At 42.2% G+C, this 12,913-nt stretch overlaps 1 protein-coding gene across 1 annotated transcript; it reads left to right on the top strand.

The window, feature by feature from the left end:
• Nucleotides 1–5,472: 5,472 nt before the first annotated feature.
• Nucleotides 5,473–12,860, top strand: LOC120948581 (ras-related protein Rab-8A). Its single transcript, XM_049605961.1, has 5 exons — nt 5,473–6,600; nt 8,353–8,552; nt 9,731–9,823; nt 10,671–10,784; nt 10,851–12,860. The coding sequence occupies exons 1-5, from the start codon at nt 6,477–6,479 to the stop codon at nt 10,977–10,979; spliced, it is 660 nt and encodes a 219-aa protein (XP_049461918.1). The 5' UTR covers nt 5,473–6,476; the 3' UTR covers nt 10,980–12,860.
• The last annotated feature ends 53 nt before the right edge of the window (nt 12,861–12,913 follow it).

Below are 12,913 nucleotides of genomic sequence, written 5' to 3'. Positions count from 1 at the left end.
AGGTTTCTAAAATAGGCACAGTTTTCCGATGTTAGTCGATGCATTTTTCCGAAAGACTGAGACCATTGGTTCTGGCTTCCTCGTGTTTAAAACAGTGCTGATGGCAGTACGTTTGCAAAATGAATAAAGTACTAAAACATGCACTACAGGTACATGGGAGTTGCGTGCTCCATGGCCAGTATTGAAGGGACCTACGTGTATGAAGTAATTGGTAGCGTTTTATAACATCATCAACTTTTGCGTGTTGAGGATATAGTAATCTGCGGAGTGATCGTTGAGGAATGTAGTATCTTCCACACTAGGAACTGAAAACTTGTATGTGTTATAATTGATTGTAACACCGAACATTGTTGTTGAACTGTTGATAAGAGTTCAGTATCGCTCACGCAATAAGGATCTTAGGTTTCCACACTAATATTGTATATGTTGTCTAATCTGTACAATGTCTCGATGTCCTGGTTCTGATCTGCATCAGAAAACTGCATTAGTATAAACAGAATCGAAGTGATCACTGCTACAACCTGTGAGCAAATTGCAAGTGTAACGAATAGTTAAACTAAGAACTAGATACGGTACATCGTTAGTCCTTTTACGTACATTAGGTACGAGCTGCATATCCAACTTAATCATTCCACATGCCTGATGGGTGTCCCGAAGATTTGATACTTGCATAAAGTAGTAATCAACCTAACAAATAGAAAATGAGTTCTTTAAATACACTCTTTTGCATAGTTTTCGGATGGAACTTTTACCATGCCGTTCAGTTCACTGTTCCAAATGCAGTTAATATCAAGAAGTAGCAGTAGCGTGCGCTCGTTCTGCAAGAAGAGGATATAATTTCACATAATTTCACTTAATTTCTCATTGCGTACCACTCAATACCTCCATTATAATTGCATGGTTCGCATGAGCAATGATCAAGAAGAACATGAAATATACTGCGGCGTGTGTGAGACAGATACCAACGAATACTAAAGGCAGATCGTAGTTGTCAAAGTACAGCTCCGCCAGGATCACACTGATCTGTACGAACGAATATAGCATAATGATTAGCAGCAGTACACCGTAGTGTGCGTTGGTTTTCCATGTCAAGTGCAAGAGAGCTTTGTGCAGCCGGACCAGCTTGTCGATCGTCGCAATGTCATTTTCTACTTTATTGCTCTTTCGCCTGCGCTCGCTACACGATCGCTGCCGATCTTTCTTTCCCTCCACGGTGATGCCATAAAGCGTATCATTCGAACAGCTCACAATTCCACTGATCGTTCCAAATAGTGCGTAGTAGTGCAGGACGTTAATGACGATCGCAATAAACGGTGGAATGTAGCACAGATTGATTAACGTTGCAGGTGCACCTTCGACGATAAAATACAGCCCAGTGGCGATCGTAAAGTCATCGAGTAAAAACACTACCGATAAGCGCTTCGATACGGAAGCCACAGATGCTAGTTTACGTTCAATTCGCCATCCTTGATCGTACTGTACCATAATTTGCACCAAACTATTGACCGTTTCGCGGAAGTATGCCGTACTAGTTTGAGGGCGTAGCACGGCAACGAGAACGGTTACTATTTTGAGCCAATTTTCCAGATGGTAAGCAATGTTTAGCACAGGTGGATAGTCTTCTTCGTACATGTAGCTCGGATAGCAGACGTAAAGGGACACACAGCAGGTCAATACAGTTCCGATCATCGCTAGCCCGAATGTTCGATTCAGAATTGTAAGCATTTTCTGAAGGACAATGTTTTTCACTTCGGCTTGACGTTGGAAATCGAACGGATAGGGAAGAAACCCGAAACATTGTGCAACGTTTAAGAGTGGAAGAAACTGTTTCTCCAGTAAGTATTGATAAAAGGCTGCATCTAGCTCCACGAGACACATTTTGTGTTGAAACTGTAATGTTAGATGATAGAATTGTAACTAGTATTGTCTAGTCGATGTAATTTATAACCAAGTACGTGAGATTATACATAATTAATGTTTTGTTTTTGTTGTTTCTTGTAACTCATTACTAAATTGATCAATCTTCTTTATTGGGACTTTTTATTCAGCTCTTCAATTAACCTGTATGTGCATTCTACTCTTTTTTTGTTTCAATCAACTCAATTTACCTAGTTGGGTGATGGCTTCGCATCAGCAAATTGTACCAGCACTACAAGGATATTAGTCAAGCCGCCAACGATCTGGAAGGGATGGGAAGCACATTATCGTTAAGTGGTGATATTTCCCTCACAATCACTTATCACTTATCATTACACTCAGAATAAGTGTCATGTCGATGGAAATCATTCCGTAAGCTTCGTGGGCTTTCTCGAGAAACAGGGTGGTCTGCGTAATGAAGCGATTTGTCTGTGAAAAACAAGAAGCAAAACTGTTTGTAAAAGCAATCAGTTTGATGTCGAGATGATTTTTCTTACAATTTCATTCGAACGAGAATCGTTTCCAGGTTGGTTTAGTTGATACAGCAGCTTCAGACCACGTATATTCTGATGTTTAGATGAAAATAAAAATATATAGAAAAGGATGTGGGCTTTGGCTTTATACCACAGTACACTGACCTGCGTCTGAATCATCCGGTTGGGATAGGCAAACAGGAACAGCATCAAAATCTTTTGCGCTGAATTGAGTACCTTGGAACCAATCACATCAAACGTAAACGCGCCCGCCTTAACGCCTTGATACAGCTGAAGCAGCTCGGTGTTGAGATAGATAAAGGTGGCCAGTAGTATCATGATCACTAGTCGACCATACTCGCCACCATTTGTGCGGCGCACTATCTGCAGCAGCTGTAACTGCAGCAGACGGATCTTTTCGATCGTACGATCGTCGTCGCGAGTTAAGCGTACGGGGGTTGTAAAGTACGCCGCTGACTTGTCCGTGTTTGGATCGCTTATTGGCAGCACAAGGATGCCCTCCAATGTGTCGTTCATTTGGCGCAACAGGACGGACACTGTTCCAAAGATGGTTAAGTAGAGAAGGGTAAGGCTCGTTGCCATCAGTTGCGTTGCCAGGAAGATCACGATCTTGGCCAGTACACCCCACGATTGATCGTGCAGGATGTATGCGGCAAGTACGAGAGCAATATGCAGTGGGATTATTGGCAGCAGACGACGGATGTTTGTTTGCAGCGCACCAAGACGTATGTCAATGTCTGTTTGACCAAACTGCTCCAATACGCCGACGAGCCGATCGAAGTAGAACCTATGGAAATTGGTTCGAAACTGGTAAACCAATAGAATATATCCCATGGTGCTCGTTTGTATGGCCGTCTGCACGTAGTACATCAGCTTCACGGATAGTGGTATGGTGTAGGCGTAGATCTGGCCGGAGTATAGATGATACAGCAGGAACGGTGCAGCTAAGATCACAGTGAACAAAAGTAGGGAAAGCGTTCGACGAAATAATGCCACCGGTCGTGAGCACTTTGCTTGATAGTTGCGTGTAGCGCGTTGGTATGGATCCAAAGGATATGGAGCGGTACAGGACCATTGCGAAAGGAAAATCGCTGGCTGGAACGTATCCATCAGGATAGCTCGGAAATGGGCCCGATTTTCCGTTTGTATGCGAGACATGTTGAAACGAGACTAAGCACGTGTCCCGGTGCATTGTAACGGGTGCTACAATGAGTGTTATTGACGACTTATGAATTATTAAAAAGTGCATCACGGAAACAAAGATATGACAACTAATTTACATGAAAACCGTTTTTAGACGACGCAGGTGCTCGCTGATGAAGACTTTTTTATGTTTATTAATAGGTTGAAGCCGGTGTAACTTGCTGCCATGGTCGCTATACAGGTGGCAGTTAGTTTTTATACGCTTTATCTTAGTCCTATGGTGATTGGTTCTTTGTTACTATCGAGTCGAGAAGGCTACTGTCACTGGACCTAACTTAAAGTAATGAAAAATTCCTGACGTAATTTCAAAAAATGGAGAAAAAATTGTCGTTTTTTATGGGTTTATCTTCACCCGCACTTACCAAACGTTAATTGTACTTTCAATAATCAGCCGTACCGGCGAACTCGTTCATTCCTGGGAACGTTCGCCGCGACGCTCATTTTCACTCATTTCATAGCCCTCTAGATCAAAAATTAGAAAAACGTATAGATTTTGTACTGGTCAACCTAATGGTACAACCCTGTCCACTCATGAGCGACGAATGTTTCTCGTCGAACGAGTTCACCGGTATGGCTGAATAGTATCCCATGAGTCAACAGACAAACATTTACACCTCTATCAGTCGAACTCTACCCGTGATGGCCAAAAAAAGCGTGGCAATTTCTTTCAGATGCGTGCGTGGTCAAAGAACGTCACCCAATAGCGTCCAAAGCGGACTCCGTGTGGCAATTTTTGGACGTCTTTCAATCCTGTACCGGCATCTACAACATCTTGGCACAGTTAGACAACAATCAGAGCATCAAACGAAACCCCAGTGTTTGGAACACACTGCTTGAAAAATTAGGTTGGACTTTGCAGGCAAAGTTATTCGACCGTATCGGGGAGCTTGTTCGTTCCCGGGAACGTTCGCCGCGACGCTCATTTTCACTCATTTCATAGCCATCTACGATCAAAAATTAGAAAACCGTCTAGGTTTTGTTCGGCCCAATCTAGTGGTACAACCCTGTCCACTCATGAGCGACGAACGTTCTTCGACGAACGACCACCCCGATACGGCCGATTGACTCACTGAGTCGGTGACACACAGTTCTCACATTCCAATTGAGTCATTCAGCCGTACCGGCAAACTCGTTCGTTCCTGGGAACGTTCGCCGCGACGCTCATTTTCACTCATTTCATAGCCCTCTAGTTCAAAAATTAGAAAACCTTGTAGATTTTGTACTAGCCAACCTAGTGGTACAACCCTGTCCACTCATGAGCGACGAATGTTTCTCGTCGAACGAGTTCGCCGGTACGGCTGATTCATTTTTCAAATTACTAACCGCCCCATTCAAACAGTTGGGAATCGTTTTCCCGTCAGATGGCACCATTGCGCACCAATCACATGGCGCTGTGTACACGTGGGACGAAAAGCTCGCGCAAAAAAGTGCGCATGCGCTCGGTTTTGTATTGATTTTTCCTTTGCAACTTTGTTTTGTGTTCAATCCGTGCACAGTCTGTGTCGCGAGCCCGGAACACAACAACAGTGTGACGGTACCAACGGTCGTAGGTTTGTGAAGATAGTTTCGGTGTAGTTACTGTTGTAGTTTGGTGTTACTAGGTGTTGTTAGTAACCGTACATGAGTGACAGTAACTGATCACTCCCAGCTACATCAAAATTGCCCAAAAAAGTGCTTAAAGTGAGCAAAAAGGAGCTGTGTAAGTTGGGAGTTGTCAGGTCTATTGCTACAGTTTTTTTTGTTATGAGAAACAAATTAAGATGAATAATTGATTTTTGACCATTTCTTTGTATTAAAACATTATCTTTCAAATTACAACAAACTCATTTCACATTCACGTTAAGTTTGTTTATCGCAACATATCGTAAGCAAGTGTGTGCATTGTGTCCGTTTCCCTGTGCCGTGAGGCAAACGTCAACAGAGGAGCGTTCAGTGTTTGCATGGCATAAAAAATCCCTCCAGCCGTTTGCAAGCTTTCAAACACACTCAAACACAGGCAAACATACGCCTGCATACACCAGACACGAACACTTGCATGCACATCCCTTCGGAACGCGCAGTTGTGATGTAAGGAAAAGTCAACAAGGAAAACTTTGCGTTCGGTTCGCGTGAGCAAAACACAGTTGCAAGTGAGCTGCGGTTCTGGTCCGTCGACGGTTCGGCTGGCTCAACGGTGGATGTCAATGTCAGGGTTTTTCTGAGTGAAAAACGAGAAAATTTGTGTGGCCATAAAAGCACATTAAAAGTGATATTTACTGTGTATTTTCAATCCGTAGGTTCGTGTCATAGGTAGCTTTTCTCTCGCAAAAACAGAACCATTTACAGACATACAAGTGGTTCGACAGGGTGTACTACGTAACGCAAATTTTCCCAGTGACAAAGAAAAACACGTCAAATACGAGTGAAAACCTTCTTTCAGTGTGTTTGTGTGAGTGTATAAGCGATTGCCATCAATATTGCAAGAGCAGCATCAATTCGTGCATCAAGATTAACTCTCCAGCGCTGAAGCAGGACGAGCAAAACATCATTAGTAATCCTGGTACATTCTGGATCAGTGACGACGTGGAAACAGTGAGAGCGTGTTTGTTTTTTAGCACTTCCTCCACCGGAAGGAAATCTTAAGCAGCAGACAAAGACACCCATTTCCATCGGATCCAGCTGCGGACAAAGCAAAGTGGCACGAGATCCGGAGAGAAAGACTCGTCGCGTCTCGTCTCGTCTTAGCCAAGCGCACTCCGTTTGCACTCCTGCTGTGACTCACCCAACCCGTTCGGGAAGCGAAAGGGGGCGGGAAAAAAAAGAGGAAAAGGCAACCATCCGTTTTAGCTGTTTTGGTGTGTGGTTTTCTGTGCAGCGGACAAAATGGCACTCGATTTTGCGGCCACGTACAAGGTGCTGGTGCTGGGCGATTCCAACGTTGGCAAGACGTGCATCGTCCATCGTTACTGTGACGAGCGGTACTACGACACGTACATTTCCACGATCGGTAAGCTATTTATGGGGAACAAAAACTGGGATACAATTCTTTCATCAATTAAGCAAAATCGATCCAACACAACGCGGAGAACAGATCCGTTGCGATAAACCTACTGTCGCTTCTTCCAGCAAGCTTCCTGTCTGGATCCTGCTCTGACCTTCGGTCTGCCTTCCATGGTCATATTTTCCTTCCTTTTGAATCGCCGATCGTCCGATGCGATGATTCATCGCGCGTTTCGTGCAGATAATTGCAGTGGGAGGGGCGGGCTCTGGTGAATTGCACTTTGCATATGCAATGATGCATCGACGCCATGCAAAGAGATGTGCCCTTGCTGGGCGCATCATCACCATCGCCCCTCATCACCATCATCATCATCATCATCATCATCGACATTGGGGGGTATGGTGGAAAAGTGCATCCGTTTGATATATGTGTGATACGTGCCGGAATGAATTATAAGATGCATTTGTGTGGGGAAGGAAATGAGGGCAGATGAGAAGAACGATTCACTAATTCCTTCGCTAATGAATGGCTGCATTCACTGGCATTTAAATGTAATTACGTTTGAAATTTTTAATCACTCCATCAAAAAGATTTAATTTTTATAAACAAACTTTAATTGTTAAAAAGATGTCGAAAACAAAGAAAAGCGGTTGATTATGAATAAGAAGGACAAAGAAAAGTACAAGATTTCAATGTATAGTAGTAGCTATAGTAGCTAGTATCAACAGATTTTACTGGTTGATTGACTTTATATAAAATAACCTTTAAATTGCCTCACTGGAAATGCATGAAACTGAATTCATCATAAACTAAGGCAGAAGGCAAAGCAGGATAGTGTGAAATACTACAAAACAGGACTTGTATACAGCTCGATGCTTTTTTATGAACCTACAAACACACCCAAATCGGCGGAACGGACAACTGGTTTCTTTTTTTTCGGAAAAGTTTTCGGAACCGAAAACTCGCGTATCACATTGACCACCCACTATCCCCCACCCTCGCACATCTTCCGGCACATCGACGAGACACTTTTTACGATCGACATTTACGGGTCCCGGTGTCGTATTTTAGTGCAGTTTACCACCGCTTTTCCGCTTGCTTCATACGGTGGCCTCGTGGCCGCATCGGGACAAAATGAACGAGAGATAGAACAAGACATGAATTTTATATCCCTCACGCTAAGGACGGTGAATTTGAAACAGAGAGCGCCCATTAGCGAAAAAGTGATACCGCTTGTCTAGGATGCGGGAGTTCAAGTTTCCTTCAACCATCCTGATGCATGACATATGGTCAACGAATTGCGATCCGTTGACACAACGACTCTGTTTGCGAACCGTCTGGTCTGTGCGAATGGTTAGAAAACGCCAAAATCATGCCCCACCAGGTGCGGCCTGGTTCACCCAGCAGGATCTAATAAAGCGTCATGTTTTATGGATAGTATTTGCTCGCCCGATCGCACGTCGCACGAGCAAATGGGAACAGCCAAAAAGAATGCAAAAACACGGCAATGATTTTAAAATATCAAAACTCAACCCGCAAAGCTACTGCTGGAAATTGGAAAATTTGAACTTCAGCACCACGAGCGTACGTTCTCGGTCGAATCGGAGTGGGGTCGCTTTTATTGCGACCGGAACAAAAGCTTCCTCCATTGGGAATCCCTATTCCAATCTACCTTTTTCTTCTTCTCTTTGTTTCTTTCCCTACGACTTGTTTGTTTTATGACAAAACACACACACATACATACACACGTGCAAACAGGAATCGATTTCAAGCAGAAACTCATCAACCTGGACGGTGTGCCGATCAAGCTACAGATCTGGGATACGGCCGGCCAGGAGCGGTTCCGGACGCTGACGACTGCCTACTACCGTGGTGCGATGGGCATACTTCTGATGTACGACGTGACGAGCCTGGAATCTTTCAACAACCTGTCCTACTGGCTACGGAACATTCAAGAGGTAAGCGGTAAGGGTGCTGTGAGATGCATCTAAATAGAACACTGACTTTACAGCATCTTTGGAGCTATATTTGATCACTTTATCCATTTAACTATGTCTTAAAAAGTGAATTTAACGTGATATCACACTGACTAAATCATACAATTTTCTATGTATTCTTTTTTATTGTTTATTTTTGTTTCAGAAATTTCCCATTTTGGGACCAAATATCGCTTAATGTCTAATTTCGATCTATTAGTATCGAATTTATTTGTGTCAATTTATCTAATCAAATTTTGACACAGCCCGCTAGATTCAAATGAAAGTATAAAAGAACTTTAAATTGGATAATAACTGTTTGAAAATTGCATTATATGTCTGTTTGAATAGTGACTTTGTACGAACGCCTAACAGTATGCAAAATGATTGATTCTCAGTACATTTTAGATCTAATTTGATTTACTAGACATTAACAGTGTTAGACAGTACAGTCAAACAAGTACAAAAAAATCCCCAGAATAACTTTTTAAACAAACAAACACAAAAAGTCTTATGAAACGGTGATAAACAAATGATTATTGTGTAGGAGCGCCTAAAAGTATGCAAATCTATTAATGTTTAGTATATTGTAATGTTGTTTAGTGTTATAATGTTGTTATAACTGCTCTACTTAACCCTTTCATGACCATAAGATTTCGAAGACTAAAAATATCAAAAATATACTATTGTTCATACGAAGGAAGAGAATACTACGAATAAGTTGTTTATTTTGTATTCGTTTAGAGATAGATTTACCATAATGGACATATGTTATAATTCTTAGGCAATATAGTTGAATGTAATAAACATCGTATTGTCCATGTTGAAGTATTGTTTTTTGATCGCGTTCGTTGTCTTATAACAAAACACTGTTGTATACAAAGGCAAATATTTATTGTATAGGCCTAAACGTTTGCAAACATATTCATTCTTAGTATATTTTAGTTCTAATTATACTATGATCTTTAGGCATTAAAGTGTTATATAGTAAAAAAGTCAGTAAATTTATTATTATCAGATATATTGTCATTTCACTGCCTCATAACATATTTTATTATTGCTTGTGCTTGGTGCATTTGCATTAGAGCAGCGATATGCACATCCAAACCTGATTCACCATCATTAAATTTTACATACATCTTCCCTCTCTAACTCCACAGAACGCGGCTCCAGATGTGGTGAAAGTTCTGGCCGGCAATAAGTGTGAATGCAATCCACCACAGCGAGCAGTCGACAAAGAACGAGGCGAAAAGGTACGAGGGAACCGTTACGATACCCCACTCTCGATTCTTACGTGCTCTTACCTGGATGGGGAATTAATTGAAATTAATTTATTGCACTGTCGCTACGAAAAACGCTTGCGTTTGTCGTGTGTTTTGTTTTGGTGAAAAAAAAAGCCCCAGACAAAATACTGAATACTAACGAGGGTGCCACGCTTCGGCCAGGGAAAGGCAAACTTCCGATTCAGTTGACGCCATTTCAACCCACTAATCGGTGTGAATCGTACGTACTGTAGCGCGGTTCCAGTCCTTTCCACAGTCGCAGTTCCCATTCCTACACTACTACTCCTACCCCGCGCGAATGTACGGCACCGATGAGGTTTAGCCCTCGTGGAAGCTTTCCACCTCCAGAGGAAAGTACCTGTGGCGGAAATGGGCCAAATGGAAAGGAATATTAACCGAGACAAATGGGCGACACACGGAATGTGTTGGTGGCGCCGTGGGTTTTTCCTCCCGATTCCTCAGCTGGGATTTGCTTTCTAACTAGACGCGGAGGACTATTCATTAGGGGGAACGAACCGATGCCGTCTTAGCAAAGGGGAGTTGCTTGCCATAGGGGATAGATGAAACTAAAATAATGGTAAATTATTCCCCTGGCCTGCCTTCGCGTTTGCCACCGAACGGAAGGCATTGACCTGTGGATTCTGAGACTAAGCGGTTGAAGTGGATTGATTGGCCAGGGAGCCACACAGACGTGTAAACATTTAGTGGGAACAGCTTTATGATTCACACAGTGCTGTAGTAAAACCTTTGATTGATTTAATTGATTTATTAGTCCCAACACTTAATAAAGCTAGTTCCGTTTCTCCTCACACCCTAGATTGCGGAAAACTTTGACATGCCGTTCTTCGAAGTGTCGTGCAAACAGAATATTAACATCGAGGACGCATTCCTGACGCTGGCCCGAAAGATTCGCGAACAGAGAGAACATCGGGTAAGCATAACATGGTCGTCTGATTATGTTTTCATTGCTTTGACTTCCCAAATTGCATTGTTTCAGGGTGAAAACTTCGATGATGGCGATCGTCAGAAGGGCCTGCAGGATATGATCAAGAACGGACCCGGCTCGAACGGACTGGGCCCATTTACGTTAGGCAGTGGTGGGGACGGTGGACGCTGTTCGTGCTAAAATGGTTGCCACACGAAGGAAACCCCCTCGAGGCAACGTATTTCACAGAGTGGCAAGCTACGGATGGCGAAGATATTAATAAAACTTTCAACACAAGACTTACATCGTAAGCGGCAATTTAAACAAAAGGAGAAACAATCTTCATGATTTGGTCGCGAAAGGTGCATTTTGGCACATTTGGACCGAAAGAGCAAGGGTTGCGATAGTTACCCCTGCAATTGTACCGCATGTCGCTTCGTCACTACAGTATGCAGAGCACAAATTGAGAAGACACAGTGATCGAGAACGGCAGCAAGCGGGATGCAGAAGAAACGCAAGGCTAAAAAAATTATTTGAATTATTTTAAATACCACAACAACAAGAATCAATACTTTAGATAAACATCATCATTTCTGTCGTACGCTGCCTACCGAGCAGCTTACCGTGGTAAATCTAATTCCCTCAGCCGAATAAAGCATTGACCTAGCTGACGGAGGTATTTTACGGTTCTCCTTTTTTTTCTTTTACTGGCAATGCTCAGTCAATCCTACTTAACTATGAACCGCGGAAAGCTGCACTCGCTAAGTGGAACATTTAATCAATTTAGACAATTTTTAACCCGTTGCAATTAATTAGCTAAAATCACGCATAACCGAGTGGAAAGAGAAGGAGAAATTACACAAGGAAATGAAACAAATGGGGTGAAAAAACACGCAAAACCAGTAATACAACATGATAAACAAACAAATAGCATGTAAAAAGGATGAACAGTCTTTCAACAAGCCTTTAAGCATTTGTTTTAAGTAGTGCAGTAATGTTCTGTTAGTGTTTTCGTTTGGTCCAGCCACAATACAGTTGCGTCCTCTGTATTAACCATCAATGCAATTAGTTTTTATATATCAAAAAACAATACGATCTCATAGAAAGGTGCAGAATCATGATCAGTTTCTGAAGTGTAGTGTTTTAGTTTTGTTACAATTGATATATTGTTTATAGCTGGCTATAATACGATTGATTTTAATTACAACATCAGCAACTAATCTCAAAGGGGCGCTGCAATACACTTGAGAGAATTCAATCATTCTTTGATACTATTCAAACTTAATGTTGATAGAGGTCTCATTTCTCTTACCTTGGTCATACTACCGCTCAAGCTCACAATTGTATCGGAATGTGGCGGGGGGGAAAGCAACATTCAGAAGTAACACGTATAGCGTATGTAATAGCCAAATTTATACCCACTCATTATTTTAGTTGAATAGATCACTGTTTAATGATAAGAACGCATTAAAGAAAGAAAAAAAAACAAGCCACCGTTTTTTGAGTTGAAAGGTGAGACATTTGGTGGCTGGCAGGAGCACGTGTGGTGGAAAGTTTAGCACGAGACAGGGGCACAACACTAAGAGCCATTCAAATCTTAAGCATTACCGCTAAAAAAAAACAGGGGAAGGCGATACTACTAAACGATAAGCGAGTAAGATAATTATTAAAGCGAAAGGTAAAACTAACGTAACACGATTGTGGCAAGGACAAAGGTACAGTTTAGGTTCTGGGCTGATGAAATGTGTAAGAGTCATTACGAGTATGAGGAGCTAGATACGAGGATAGAAACGTTTGATTTCGATCTCCCTGAAACGTTGCTTCAATCTATTCGAGTTCATTGAATTTGTCAGCAAGTTGGATGCGTCGCGATCATTCGTATTCGTATGGGCAGATAGAACGATCATCCCTTGATACCCTGTAGATGAGCGGGCGAGTTTACACGAATGGACAGATTACGTGACTCGAAAGCGGAAGCACGATTAGCAGATGGGGAGGTGGCATTTGCGTTGTAAAATTGATGGTAGTTTTCTTTGGACTATTTCGAAATAAAATTATCAGGAAAAAAGTAACACAAACACAGTTGTTTAGTTTTGTATGTTTTATGTAACTCGTTCGATTTATTTTTACACACA

The sequence above is a fragment of the Anopheles coluzzii genome, chromosome 2 (assembly GCF_943734685.1).
Source record: "Anopheles coluzzii chromosome 2, AcolN3, whole genome shotgun sequence".
NCBI classification, from domain to species: Eukaryota; Metazoa; Arthropoda; class Insecta; order Diptera; family Culicidae; genus Anopheles; species Anopheles coluzzii.
Note: the sequence above shows the minus strand (reverse complement) of the source record. Positions and strands in the feature narration are given on the sequence as shown.

What these genes read in the sequence shown, in the direction of transcription:
- LOC120948581 (XM_049605961.1), top strand. Translation starts at nt 6,477, where the DNA reads ATGGCACTCGATTTTGCGGCCACGTACAAGGTGCTGGTGCTGGGCGAT. An exon ending in GGCTACGGAACATTCAAGAG is followed by an intron (nt 8,553 to 9,730) that starts GTAAGCGGTAAG and finishes CTAACTCCACAG; the next exon opens with AACGCGGCTCCAGATGTGGT. An exon ending in ACAAAGAACGAGGCGAAAAG is followed by an intron (nt 9,824 to 10,670) that starts GTACGAGGGAAC and finishes CTCACACCCTAG; the next exon opens with ATTGCGGAAAACTTTGACAT.